This window comes from Trachypithecus francoisi, unplaced genomic scaffold (genome assembly GCF_009764315.1).
Source record: "Trachypithecus francoisi isolate TF-2019V2 unplaced genomic scaffold, Tfra_2.0 Lachesis_group11, whole genome shotgun sequence".
In the NCBI taxonomy this organism is placed as follows: Eukaryota; Metazoa; Chordata; class Mammalia; order Primates; family Cercopithecidae; genus Trachypithecus; species Trachypithecus francoisi.
Genome location: NW_022681456.1, coordinates 53,671,848 through 53,686,559, shown reverse-complemented (window position 1 = coordinate 53,686,559; position 14,712 = coordinate 53,671,848). Strand labels below are relative to the sequence as shown.

The 14,712-nt window shown below is 39.8% G+C and overlaps 1 protein-coding gene and 1 long non-coding RNA gene across 7 annotated transcripts in view; one reads left to right on the top strand and one right to left on the bottom strand.

Annotated features, from left to right (window-relative positions):
• Positions 1-6,620, bottom strand: part of PPP1R12A (protein phosphatase 1 regulatory subunit 12A) — a 160,389-nt gene extending 153,769 nt beyond the window's left edge. For 4 of the 6 annotated variants that reach the window (XM_033221169.1, XM_033221166.1, XM_033221170.1 and 1 more), the window contains exon 1: positions 6,017-6,620. In XM_033221169.1, coding sequence (XP_033077060.1) covers positions 6,017-6,253 — 237 coding nt within the window. In that variant the 5' untranslated portion in view covers positions 6,254-6,620. The remainder of the gene's footprint in view (positions 1-6,016) is intronic. The other 2 variants (XM_033221168.1, XM_033221167.1) reach the window with 2 other exon arrangements.
• On the top strand, positions 6,607-13,864 carry LOC117089690. The gene is made up of 3 exons (XR_004439711.1): positions 6,607-6,980; positions 10,138-10,263; positions 12,095-13,864. It is a non-coding gene; the product is annotated as an uncharacterized LOC117089690 (long non-coding RNA).
• Positions 13,865-14,712: the final 848 nt, after the last annotated feature.

The following is a 14,712-nucleotide window of genomic DNA, read 5'->3' as shown; positions in this document are numbered from 1 at the left end:
GGTTCTTCCAAGATCTTAACATTCTCCATCAAAAAAAGGGTAAACAGTTACGAACTATAAACTCTTAATTCAGATTTTTCAAAATAATCAATTAAATTATTTGCTAACAAGCAATTCAAAATTAATTGCTTCCAGTGTCTTTTACACTTCACATCTTAAGAAGACTACAGTATTCCTTTTACTGACGAGAGGATCACATATTTTACAAAGATGCTTAAAATGGCTCCCTTAGAAGTAGATCAAATTTGTACTTTAAGAGCAAAAGGATTTCATATTAAATCTATCTGTAAGTCTGTCTGTACTGGAAAGTAAAAGAAAAACTATTTTAAAATAGTAATAGCATAGAACATGGAACATCCTACTTTGTATTCCTCTAGAAGTGGTACCCAACCTTGGCATCAGGAACCAGTTGCGTGAATGACAATTTTTCCATAGATGGGGTTTGGGGAGTGGGGCCAGATGAAACTGTTCTACCTCAGATCATCACCAGGCATTAGATGCTCATAAAGAGCACACAACCTAGGTACCTCAAAAGCACAGTTCACAATAGGGTCCGCGCTCCTATGAGAATCTAATGCTGCTGCTGATCTGACAAGAGGCGGATTGCAGGCAGTAATGCTAGCTCTCCAGTGTGTCGCTCACCTCCTGCTGTGTGGCCTGGTTCCTTACAGGTCATGGACCGACCTGTCCACGGCCCAGCCATTTGTGAACCTCTCCTCTAGAGGATCTAGCTCAGACTCTTAGAAAGTGAATAATTAATTAATGACTCAACTGGATATATTTTTCTACCACTTAACCAAGATCTAGACTGCTTTAGAATTTAAAAGAAAGGAGGTCAATATTAAGAATTTTTTAGGCCGGCCACGGTGGCTCACACCTGTAATCCACTTTGGAAGGCCAAGACGGGCAGATCACTTGGGGTCAGGAGTACAAAACCAGCCCAGCCAACACGGTGAAACCTCATCTCTACTAAAAATACAAAAAAAAATTAGTCAGGCGTAGTGCCACGCACCTGTAATCCCAGCTACTCAGGAGGCTGTGGCAGGAGAATCAGGAGAATCGCTTGAACCTGGGAGGCGAAGTTTGCAGTGAGCCAAGACTACATCACTGCACTTCAGCCTAGATGATAGAATGAGACTCCATTTCAAAAAAAAAAAAGAATTTTCAAAGTAAATACATTGAAATCCACAACAAAGTTTTTAATCTGTTTCATAATCACACAAATTCCATTATGTGCAAGAACAATATGCTAAGTATCTGCTGCGAAGGTTTCAAAAATGTATTTCACAACATACAAATAACTCTAAAACTTCCTATTGATGATTTAAAGTAAAAAGATAAAATTCAATAAATCTTTAGTGTGCACCCACTATGTGCTAGGCTCTGGAAATACAAAAATGTGGACGATTAGGTCCTCAGAAGCTATAAGGGAAGACAAACACAAACACTATTCAGTAAAAAGTGTTTTTATTGCAGGAGAGGCAGAATATAAGGTACAGTGAACACTCCAGAGAAGAGAATGAGAATCTTGAACAATGACTAGAATTTTAATTGGCAAACAAGGGAGAGAGCATAAAAAGCATGGCTAAAGGCGTGGAAATAAAAAATGTAAAGATCTGGTTGAAATGTCAGCAAATTAACCCATTTCTATAAAGGATACAACACAATGGAGATATATCAACCATAAGTTAAATGATAAAATGTATTATATCCAAATTTAGAGAGAGGAGTGACACCATCAGAGTGATACTGTTCAAAGATTAATATGACAGCAATATGCATGCTAGATTAAATCAGGGAGTGAACAGAGGCAGGAAAAACAATTAAGCTATTACTATACTCTAGGAATAAAAATAAGGTCAGGTGCGGTGGCTCACGCCTGTAATCCCAGCAGTTTGGGAGGCTGAGGCGGGTGGATCACCTGAGGTCAGGAGTTCAAGACCAGTCTGACCAACATGGAGAAACCGCGTCTCTACTAAAAATACAAAATTAGCCGAGCGTGGTGGCACATGCCTGTAATCCCAGCTACTCGGAAAGCTGAGGCAGGAGAATTGCTTGAAGACGGGAGGTGGAGGTTTCGGTGAGCCAAGATAGCATCACTGCACTCCAGTCTGGGCAACAAGAGTGAAACATCGTCTCAAAAAATAATAATAATAAAGGTATGAACTAGGTTGCCAGTAAAGAATGGCAAGGAAAAGAACTGATGCCAAGGTAATTGTAAAGAAAAGACTGAGCTAGAAGATAGACTGGATTATACATAGACAAGGGGAATGAGTAAACAACTAAAATGTTTAACTCGATCTAAAGATCATTGACAAAAACAGGGACATCAATGAGAAGAGTAGGCTTGATGAGGAAAGATAGACTTGTTGTAGGCTGAATTTAAAGAAATTCCTGACAATGATGTAAAACAGTCTTATAACCAAATTAATAGTACTTTAAAATAATTAGTTTTAAAAAGGATGCTGGTAAAGTCTAAAGAAGTACCTCTAATGTCAAGCGATAAACATAAAATTATAATACTGAATTGCAACTATGAAAATCTATGTTTGAACAGCAAGAAATCCTTTGAAGAAATCACAAAGGTTAACGTGAATACAGTAGTTGCCATGCTATGGCAAAGGGGGTGAACTTGTATTTACTATATTACTACTTAAAAGACATTATTAAATATACAATTGCAATACATTTAATAATATTTCATTTTAAACCAATACATAACCCAAAAAAATGGAAATGAGGCTTGGAGCTTTGCAGAAATGACGGAACTGTAAACTGACTTGGAAGTCACTGGCGCAGAGGAAAAAGAAAAGATTTTAAGGTTAAAATCAACAGGCTAAACTCAAAACTGCTGGAGAAAAATCTCAGCCCTGTATTTTATGCACACCAGTATCAGTAAGAATCAGCAATAAGGCATTCTATATATAACCTTATTAATCTCCTTAAATCTTCATAAAGTATGCCAAAATAGAGATATAATCACGTACTGTAAAACTCTACCAGGTAGCTATAAAATCAGAACCTGATTATTGCCCCACTGGTAATAATGAAATTCTACTCCAGACCTCGGTAAGAAAACCGGAAATCTATATGGTTAACTTTGTGCTGTTTTGTAGCTTTGGGGGTCAGGTCCCGGGTGGAGTGGGTGGGGAAGAAAGGCTATTCTGGAGACTAAGATAGGAAATTCGACAAGAAACACTGCTTTTTCTTCTATAGAGAGGACATATTTCTACACAAAAAGAACAGCTGAAGACTGGATATCTTTTATAACTTCTAATGAGGGAGCACATTCAGCAAATTAATAAACCTTTCAATATAAGCTGTTTATATTTAAAATAAAAGCAAAATACTAGATTTTATATTTTGTAAAAGTATATTTGTGGGTTGTGACGTTCCTAAAACTTTCCTCTTGACAATGAAATTTAGAACACTTGATCAAAACCAAAAAGTAAATGAATATTCAGAAAAGAATAAACAATAATTCACCCAGTAAAACATTTTAGGTATTCTACGATCTTTTGAGGTTAAATTTTTTAAAAACTATTCAAGGACTATTAAATCAGTGATTTTAGTATTTCGAATTAAGTATGGAAAACAAGCTAAGTTTAAGAGATTTCTTAAAAGCTTAAAATTTTCTTGTGTGTGTGTTTATTTATTGTCTTTCACTAGCTGTTGTCCTAAATTTGCCCAAAGTGAACTCCCTATTTTCATAGTAACAATGGGAAAAAAGTACAAGAGTTGATAAATAAGAAATGAGAGTGAAGAAAACATAACAAAAATGTTAATGCTTGATATTTTAAAGATTTTGGCTTCACTGATTTAAGGAACTTGCAGATAAGGAAAAATGTTATGGAAAAGGGGAGGCGGTTGGAAATTATCGGGTCAAACGCTCACAGTGACAAAAAGTGACAGATATTATGCAAATGGTGTAAATTTAGAAACTTCTGTTTAAGTGTTTGTCAACTAAAACAAAATACCCAATAAAGATACAGCTACACAACACCAAACTGACCACTGAATTCAGTTAATCAGGAAGACACTGGTAAGTCTGAGAATTCTTGCAACATGTGAATATTGAGAGGAGAAAAAAGATCTTAAGAAGACAGTTAAATGTATTTTCTCTTCCTCCCTAAACCAGTATTACCATAATGTAAATATCAAAAATCTTAGTCTTCCTCCAGGCCAATACAATTGGGTTCCTCCACAACAATAGTAACTTTAAATTTCTATTTGACGATTTGAATAAAACATATTGATGAGAACAATTATCCAATTATCCTGACCTACAGTAATAATCAAAACCTGTTTCACACTAAAACACTAAAACGTGTAAAGTACACTTGAAAGAAATTGAAGATTGATCTTACATAATTACATTATCATTTTTAATGCCAAAAGTTTCTTTCATTCTCAACACCATGGTTTTAAAATCTTAAGAGTTATGATATGCCTTAAATAAACTTCACCCAAATAAAAAGTTTGCTATGCATTAGAGAATCTAAATTAATGAAATAGAGAAAACGCTAGACACCTTGCTATATTTTTACTGGGTGCCCCATTTTTAATTCCATATTTCTCCTGCAATTTGTCAATAATTTCAATGTATCCAGTCAACTTTGTAAACAAAGGCTATACTCCAAGTCTGATATGAGAATTCCATTACATAAAATTTAAAATGGTCATCACTCCCTTAAACAGTAAGCAATACAAGGAAAAATGTCACTACACACCTCTTTTAAAAAGGCATCAAGTTAATATTCACGAAATATAAAGCTTTGAGTTTTCAATCTCCCATTACTCGAAATAAGGCTATGCATCTTCCACATACAACCAAGGCAACTTTGAGATAGCTTACAAGTGTTTTCATTGTAAGGGGAAGCTATTGCTGCAAAGTCATTTTCCATTATAGTTATTCCAAGTTGCCCGCCAAGAAAATCGAAAAAGCCTACGTCTTGTCACCTATTACCATTACTTAAAAACTGCTTTTTATGCAGAACTCTACATGGTTGTGTTGCTTTTGGCCTGTTAAAGGCAAGGCAACATTATCTCTGGATTGCCAATAGTTTCTCCTTATTTGGCTAACATTGAGAGATCCCAATCAGACTACTATAAAACTTTAACATGCACAAAGCATCCATTTTGAGAAAAGTTTGTGACCAGTCTTTTTCCCACCCCCAAAAGAAAAATCAGAGCTTGGTAACCGGCTTTGAAAAGAGTGTCCCCTATTTATTCTTCTCTTTCTAACACCAGTGCACACACCCCAGGACCTGGGGCTCAAGGATCTCTGACACTACGGCAAACTTCGAGTATCAGACTCAACACGTTCCGGTCCGGAGGTGGGCAAGCCCTTTAGAGGGCTTCCTTACTCTACCCACTTCCATCCCCTTCCTTTCAGCCGGTGCAGATCAGTTAATTACACCCTGTTTTCCCCTCCCCAGTGACCAAGAGTAATAAATGAGAAAACAGGAAATCGTTCGCTCAGGGCACTCGGCTTAGGGCTCTAGATTACTATTATTATCATCATCATTTGTAATCAAGTCCTCAAAAGTGCAACAAATCCAATGCCTACCTACAAGTCAAAGATGTTCATCTGCCTAAGCGTCCCTAATGCCCCTTGTTAGTTTTCTTCCTTCAGCATCCACCCCTCCGAATTTATCACTGACACGGGGACCCAGGCACAACCCCACTACACCCCTCCTTGTCTCGATCCCAAATCCCAGACTCATCCACCAATGGCCCTGGGGCCCCAAGACGACCACAGTTCCTTTTCCCCTGTGCCCCGGAAATCACCCGGGTCCCAACTCCACCAGCAAATGTTCTGAAGGGGGCCTCAAGCCCAGCGCCCTCCCCTCCACCAGCTCTCCCTCCCGCCCTCTCGGGAAACCGCCCCCTCACCCCGCAGCAGGGAGTCTCCCGCCGCCCCCAGCCTCAAGAGGTGGAGAACTGAGGGCAGGCCCGGGCGGGAGGCCGATGAGGACCCTCAGGGTCAGGAGAGCCCGCGGCTGGGCGCACAGACCTGGTGCAGGGCAGTGAGTCCGTCCACATTGGCGTAATTGATGTCGGCGCCGCGGTGCAGCAGCTTGAGGACCTCGTCCGTGTCCCCGCTGGAGCAAGCAGCCAGGAAGACGGCGCCATCGTCGAACTTCACCTTGGTCTTCTGGCGCTTCACCACCGGTGGCTCGAGGTCCGTCTCGGAGCCGATCCAGCGCTTCAGCTGCTCGTTCCGCTTCTGCTTCGCGTCCGCCATCTTCATCCCCTCTCCTGCCGCCGGGTCTTCTTATCGCGAGGGGGGGGGCGAAGGGGGAGGCGGAGAGGGAAGAGAGGGGAGGCAGGGGGTGTGTGAATGTTTCTATGAGTGAGGGCCAGAGGAGGGCTGGGAACCGGGAGGAGACGCTCGAGACTTCCAGTATCCCACAGAGCACTGGGGCGGCGCGCCCGGCCGAGCGGACCTCCCTTCCTACCACAGAAGCCCTCCCGCCCCCAGCACGGCCGCCCGTCACCGGCGGCCAATCTAACGTAACTTCGCGAGATCCGGACTGGGAGGTGCCCTTCGACCAGTGCGCATGCGCCCTGGGCCTGTGCCCGCCCCAGGAAAGGCGCTCCCGCGAACTGCGGCGGGGGTGGCTGCGCCACCGGAGGGAAGCGGGTGTGGCCCAGGCAGCGGGGGCTGGGACAGACCTGGAAAGGAGGAAGCGGGGAAGGAAGGTTGTCCTGCCGGGCTGGGGGCTCCCGGGAATCCGGAGGCCAGCAGTGGAACCGCAAGGGTCTACAGGGCAGATCTGCCTCCCGGCGTGTTTCAGCTACGCCGAGTCGTTGGCTCAAGGCGGAGGATTTTCCTATTGGCTGCGTTATTTGAATGGAATGGAGGATAGGTCGTGAAGTAGGTGCTGGTGGTTGCTCTAAGGAACTCAGATGAACTTGGGCATGTCAGAATTAATAACCTTTTAAAAGTGAGGTCTGTGTAGCCGAGGGTTTTAATGGTAAGTTCTTGAGGTGACCACCTATTGGCCAGGGTTGACCTGCGGTAATTGCGGTGGCTTCCTGCCAACCCCCACTTTAGAAATGTTTTTCCTCTTCTCTTTACTTTTGTTTTGCTTTGTCTCACGCTTGAGTTCTCTTCCTTCAGTGCTCTAAGCCTGTCTCGTAGGACCCATGAGCTTAGCTCAGCCTGATTACTGGTCCTTACCTTTTAAGGGATTTCTGGTTACAGCTTCATCTCTTTCTAAGGAGGGTTAGAGACCTAGCTGCGTCTAGTTAATGAAGGCAATTAGTTCAATCACTATTTTTTGAATACCTACTGTGAGCCAGTAACTGTACTAGGCACTGAATATACAATGAAAAATATGACATTTATTTGAACCACTTCTTGAGTTAACTTGCCCAAACAAGACTGTAATTTATCATCTTCATGAAAAACTTGAATTTTGCCTTGTATGACCACACGCGCACACACATAGGATTTGTAATACTGATGTCTTATGAGCCGTCTATCTACAATCTCCACCAATTGGTTTTACAGAACACTACATCGTTTTCATCCACTACTATTTTTAGAACATTTAGAAAAGCCAAAATAAAAACCACAAAACCTTACCATGGAAGATTAGGGGTCATCTAGAATGAGTCCCTCAAGAAGTAGATAATTTACTTAATTTTACCCAGAAGTAGCATTGGGATTCACTCAGCAAATACTATGCACCTGTTCTGGTTAAGGCATTGTTCTAGGTGCTGGAGATAGAGCAGTGAACAAATAAGCTTTTCTTACTGTCAGCATAATGCCTTTTCCAGTGGACTACACAGCCTGTCATATTGAGAAATAAAATTATTGAGTAAAATATAATTAGGAAACTACCTGCCTGTGAGACAATTTTCTGAACCACAATTAATGGATAGTAATAGAATCCAGGTTAGGGTAAAAATATTTCCTCTGAAAACATTGTAGAAATAGAAAATAAATGTAATATTCATAAGATGTACCATTGTATGTTCATAACATACATTAATGATAACATCAGACCTTTGAATACTCATGGTGTTAGGGGCTGAAAAACATTGTTAGCACTGAAATGCAAAATCCCTATCCACAGAATACAGCTCAGAATAAAAGAAAGGAACTTGAGGATTTCCTTATCAGCTCCTCTCTCTACCTAAGCAAACTGACAGCGTATACTGTTTTCTAAGAATGTTATGGCATATTTGGTAGCTCTTAAAAGTGCCCTTGAAATATAGATGGGTATCTCAAGTTTTCATTCAGGCAAAAGGAGTTTAGTGGGAAGTATGCTATTCCTGATTCAAATATGTTATGGCATATTTGGTAGCTCTTAAAAGTGCCCTTGAAATATAGATGGGTATCTCAAGTTTTCATTCAGGCAAAAGGAGTTTAGTGGGAAGTATGCTATTCCTGATTCAAGCACTTATTTCAGGATGCAAAATTAATAATAGTTTATTAATAAAACATAATTAAGTTCATTCAGTTCCCAGAAGCTGTCAGGAAAAGCCAACCAACCAACCAAGGCTGTTATCATGTGCAAATTTCACTGAATTTAGTTTTTCTTCTTTCGTGGCTCTAAGGTTCAAGATACTCTATGTTAATATTGAAAGTGCTCTTCAACTGCAACCTACTTTGTCTTTAGGGAGGGTTTTTTTTTTAATTGTTGTTAGTGAATTAATGGTACTAAAGACCTTGGGTTAATTCCAGAACAAGCGAAATTTTTTATTGACACACAGTCCCAGCACAGTGCCTCACACCTGTAATACTACCATTTTGGGAGGCTGAGGAGAACTCTGCCCAGGAGTTCGAGGCTGCAGTGAGCTATCTGCACTACAGCCTGAGCGACAGAGCTAGAACCTATCTTTACAAAAAAAAAAAAAGACACACACAGACACACACATACTTTTACTTCATATTTGTCTAAGCAGTACAAATGGAAGAAATGCAAATATTTTCACTTCCTAATGGCCTCTGAACAGATTGGGATATGAGGATACATTTTAGCTCCTTTAAAGCAAATTGAGCCTTAAAACAGAAGTACAAATAAAACTATACTTACTATTTTGCGTATATACATAGAAATATATTTTTGGCTGCAACAAATCAATCATGTTGGAGTTTTTTTGTTTTTCTTTTTGAGACAGGGTCTCACTCTATCGCCCAGGCTGCAGTGCAGAGGCATGATCTCAGCCTCCCAAGTAGCTGAGTCTACAGGTACCGGCACCACCAGGCTTAGCTAGTTTATTTTTTATTTTTTGTAAAGATGGGGTCTCCCCATGTTGTCCAGGCTGGTCTCAAACTCCTGGACTGAAGTGATCCTCTGCCTTGGCTTCTTAAAGTATTGGGATTACAGGCGTGAGCCACTGCACCTGGCTGGGGGTTTTATTTATTACATGCACAAGATTGTCAGAATAAGATCTCTATATATGTTTTTCAAAGTTTAATCAGACTACAGACATTCCTTACCGTTAATTTGCTTGCTAATAATGATCAACTTAAATTATAAATGTATTTGAAATGCTGATGTGCACAACTTAGATTTGTTTCTGCTATTAAAATCTCCTTGTTAAAAATGTACATCAGATATTAATAAATACTTTTAACAGATCTGTTTATGTTCTCCTTATCCCTAATTTAAATCTGAGATACTAATTTACGTTTATACACTTGAGAATAGAACAGTCAACAAAGACCTTGTTTCTATCTTCTGTATTCTACACCTGGGCCAAACTCTCTTCCATTGCATAATAATTTCTTTCCAATATTTTATTTAAGAACCTGAAGAAAAGCCTGGGCAGGGTGACTCATGCCTGTAATCCCAGCACTTTGGGAGGCTGAGGTGGGCGGATTACCTGAGGTCACTAGTTCGAGACCAGCCTGGCCAACATGGCAAAACCCCTGTCTCTACTAAAAATACAAAAAATTAGCTGGGTGTAGTGGCATGCACCTGTAATCCCAGCTACTCAGGAGGCTGAACCCGAGAATACAGGAGAATTACTTGAACCAGAAGCAGAGGTTGCAGTGAGCCAAGATCACACCACTGCATTCCAGCCTGGGTGACAGAGCAAGACTCTGTCTCAAAAGGAAAAAAAAAAAAAAAAAATTGGAGAAAAGTTTACAATCTGTTCACATCATAATTTATTTAGTCCTACACAGGGAGTTGACCAGAACCAACACGGACCCACCCTAACTTGCTTCAGACTCCATTGCTAGATCAATCCTGACTTCTAGATCAGAGCATCTAATCCTTTGCCTTGCCTCTGGATTACAAGGTGAGTTTCTAATTTACTTCAGGGTAAATTTTCTGCCACATCTGACTTCATTTCAAGAAACTAAGCCTATCACAGTACAAGTAGTGGCTGATACGCTCATGAAGCTTCTTTGGTCTCCCAAAACTGGGAATCAGATGAGTGGCAACAATCCGAAGTGCAGTTATGCTGCTAAAGAAATAACTCATCTCCATTGCACATGACTCCCAACCTGTATCGTGTGTCAGAATGTCACATGTCTCTTTCATAGGAATTAATGTTTCCCAAACTTCATCAATTTTGTTGCCAAGTTAAAGAACCACAAATACTGATATTTCCTTAATGTTTAACCTTTTTAAGACAAATTTATTTTAAAGCAACATTATGTTGCTTTGGTAAGTGAAAAACATTTCCACTTGACATAAGACTGTTAAAGCAAACACAATGAAAACAAAACATTAGTTAGGTTGTCTTTCAAGGGTCTGAGCCCAAGCCATGCTCTCAGTTTGTTAAAAAAGGGATATTGGTAAGGGTTGGACATGTGAGCAGCAACCTAAGATTTTTCAATTTAGCATAATCAGAAAGATTAAAAGATAGTGAAAAAAGAATATTTTGCTAAGTGCTTCACTGTTGTTTTAATGTTATGTCTACCTATTATAACATTACCTCATGTACCACCAGTCTACATGTCCTACACTTTAGGAAGCTGGCTGACTTTAATTAATATGTGTAATAATAATTATGACTAATTAAGTGAAGGTTACAGGATAGGCCTTAGTGGCACACCCAACTCAAGGTGTCAAGACAAGGAATTGGCAGGAAGGCCAGTTTGTATGAAATATCTGTGTACTGAAGGGATTTCAAAAATAAGAGTAATTCTCCATGGCACTGAAATTGCAAGAATAAATTACAAGATGAAGTTTTCTTCAATATCTGGAAGGCAAGTTTAAGTGCATGAGTTCTATCTTGGATCACTAGTATTTAGTTGAGGGATCCATTCAATTGTCCTTCAAATCAAATCCCAGGAAAAGCTTTAAAATTCCTTCACAGACCAGAGTGCAAAAACAAAGTAAGGTATTCATGAGAACCAAAACATGCTGACCGTGCTCAATTTTGGCAGGTGGAAATATCAGCTTCATGTGGTTGTCTTAAAGATTAAATGAATAATGTATGTGAGAGTGAAAGTCCCTGGCCGGGCGCGGTGGCTCAAGCCTGTAATCCCAGCACTTTGGGAGGCCGAGACGGGCGGATCACGAGGTCAGGAGATCGAGACCATCCTGGCTAACACGGTGAAACCCTGTCTCTACTAAAAATACAAAAAATTAGCCGGGTGAGGTGGCGGGCGCCTGTAGTCCCAGCTACTCGGGAGGCTGAGGCAGGAGAATGGCCTAAACCCGGGAGGCGGAGCTTGCAGTGAGCTGAGATCCGGCCACAGCACTCCAGCCTGGGCGACAGAGCGAGACTCCGTCTCAAAAAAAAAAAAAAAAAAAAAAGAGAGTGAAAAAAATTTGAGATTTTGTTTGTGTTCTTGTATTTGCCTTTTCCTTCCATTATTTAAACTGATAGCAACTCTGCTTCCTTGCCTCAGGGCAGTTTTGTGGCAAGGAAGAAAGCAGAAGTTGCTTTCAAAACATTTTCCCTCCTAACTTGAAATGTCCACCCACCAATTTCTATTTAATAAGAGTTTAGGGCTAGTGATCTGATTGGAGTTAGTATATGAGGGTGTCAGAAACTTAATGAAGTTCTAGTTGCATAGCACTATAAATCAATGAAAATAGCAGTTTTCTAAATTTGCCTTTATTTTCACTTGACAAAAATTTTGACCATAATTCCGTGGAATGTTATTTTTACTTAGGGTGGAACCAAGCAGAGGGGTTCACCCAAGCCATCCTTGGGTGTTTCCATGGGAAAGAAGGATTTCACTGAGAATAATAAGTGACACCAAGGCTCAAAAGAATGAGAGAGAAGTCTATTGGTCTCTTGAACAGCAGGTATTTACTCACAGATCTCTGGAAGTAGCCAGAATGTGACAGGATCTCAATGAATGGCTGCTTCATGGAGGCTGGAACGTAAGCCTGGGACTCCCACTAGCCAAACATAGCTGTGCCACAAACATGGCTGAAATGTAGCAGTTTGGTAGATCTGAGGTCAGTCAGTAAAAATGTATTGATTGGCACCTGTTCTTTGTCAATCATTATTCTGGGTTCTGGGGACATAGGAGTGAATGAAACAAATGAAGTACCTGCCATCAATGAGCTTACATTCTAGTGAGGAGGAACAGAAAATGAATACATTTTAATTCAGATACTGCTAAATGTAGTGAAGAAAAAAATTGGGCTAAAGAGAGCGAAAAACAATTTCTGAAGTTACTTGCAGTAAAGAGTGGGGGAAGAGAAGATACTGATTTAACCAGGAAAGATCTTAGCTGAGGGTGTATCCAGGTTTTCTGGAACCTGGTATTATTACAGTTTAGAGATTCTTCTTTAAGAAAAAGGATTTAAAATTACAAATAATTAAGTTCAGGGCCTTGGAAGGGGTCCACTCAAGTGAACAGAAAATTATGTGCTCCTTATAAAATACATGATTAAAAACTACAACAGTACTGGGCTGGGCGTGGTGGCTCATGCCTGTAATCCCAGCATTTTCCCAGCACTTTGGGAGCTGAGGCAGGTGGATCACAAGGTCAAGAGATCGAGACCATCCTGGCCAACATGGTGAAACCCCATCTCTACTAAAAATACAAAAATTAACTGGGCATGGTGGCGCATGCCTGGTGTCCCAGCTACTTGGGAGGCTGAGGCAGGAGAATCACCTGAACCTGGGAGGCGGAGGTTGCAGTGAACTGAGATTGTGCCACTGCACTCCATCCTGGCGACAGAGTGAGACTGTCTCAAAAAAACAAAAAAACTGTAACAGCAATTGAGTGTATAAACACTCAATTTGTTTCCTCACATCTATAACCAAGGATTCTAGAACATGTGTGTCAAAACCCAACTCTCAGTTTTGTTAGGTATCACTTAACATCAGTTTAAATCGTTCATTTATTCACCATTCATTAAGCCAGTATTTATGAGTACCCTATTGGTGCTCTGTATGTACCAAGCCCTGTGTTAGTGCTAAAACTATAACAATGTAAACACTCATTCCCTGCAATCAACAATGTATACTGACCAAAGATTCAATTCCATGATCAAGCATAGCATCATTAATAGTGGAGTGCCTAAGCATTACCTAAATTTTAGCCTGAGTTTAACCAGGCCTTTTAGATCAACTGTCACTTTACTAGAAACATGGAAGTAGAAGAACATATTAAATGATACCACACATACCTAAATCAGAAAAACCTGAAATGTAGGTTAATCTCTAGAGCACTGGCCTGTTCTCTTTTAAAGTCAGTGTTGTAAAAATCTTTAAATAAAAATGTTCTAGATTAAAAGATACTGAAAACCATAATGACCAATTAAGCTTGTAAATTTTGATTAGGTTCCAGTTTGGAAAAAAGTTATATATAATTGATGATTGGAAAAATTGAATATGAATTGTGTTTTAGATGATATTGAGGAATTTTTGTTATTTCTGTTCTAAGATGTAATAATAATGTGATTTTGTAGGAATGTATCCTTAATTTAAGGAGATGAGTATGTTAAATATGATGTTGACAACTTCCTTTCAAATGATTTCATGAAATAAAAAATAAATAAATACAAATGCATATAAGTAGATAATGCAAGTTTGGCAAGATTTTAATTTCTGAATTTAGGTCACAGGTATCCAAGTATCTTTTACTATTTTTTCAACTTTGCTGTTTGATATTTCTTACAATAAAATATTGAGGGAGAAAAAGAATGGATTGTGGGAGACCATGTTGTGACTCTCTAATAATTAGAGTCAATGCCATTACTCCAGAGATATTTGGACATGTGGGTGAGGTGTTTTTGATTATCAAAATGACTGTGGAACACTACTGTGGTTTAGTGGGGAAGAGAGTAATAACTAAATAATTTGCAATGTGTGGGAATTTTCTAAACAATAACTAAGTACCTTTCCCAAAATGCTAATAACCCCTGTTGAGAAATACTAAAATCAAACCCATAAATAGCTCATACAAAAAATATTTCCTTGACCTTATATGCAACTCTAATGTTTGTTCTCCAATTCACAAAACAAAGTACTCCTGATAAAAAGTCATCTATATTCATGGTTTACGTATCCATGTTTTCTTTCTTTTTTTTTTTATTTTATTATACTTTAAGTTCTAGGGTACATGTGCACAACCTGCAGGTTTGTTACATAGGTATACATGTGCCATGTTGCCTTACTGCACCCATCAACTCTTCATTTACATTAGGTATTTCTCCTAATATCATCCCTCCCCCATTCCTCCACCCCGCAATAGGCCCCCCGTGACGTTCCCTGCCCTGTGTCCAAGTTTTCTTACTGTTCAGTTCCCACCTATGAGTGAGCTCATGTGGT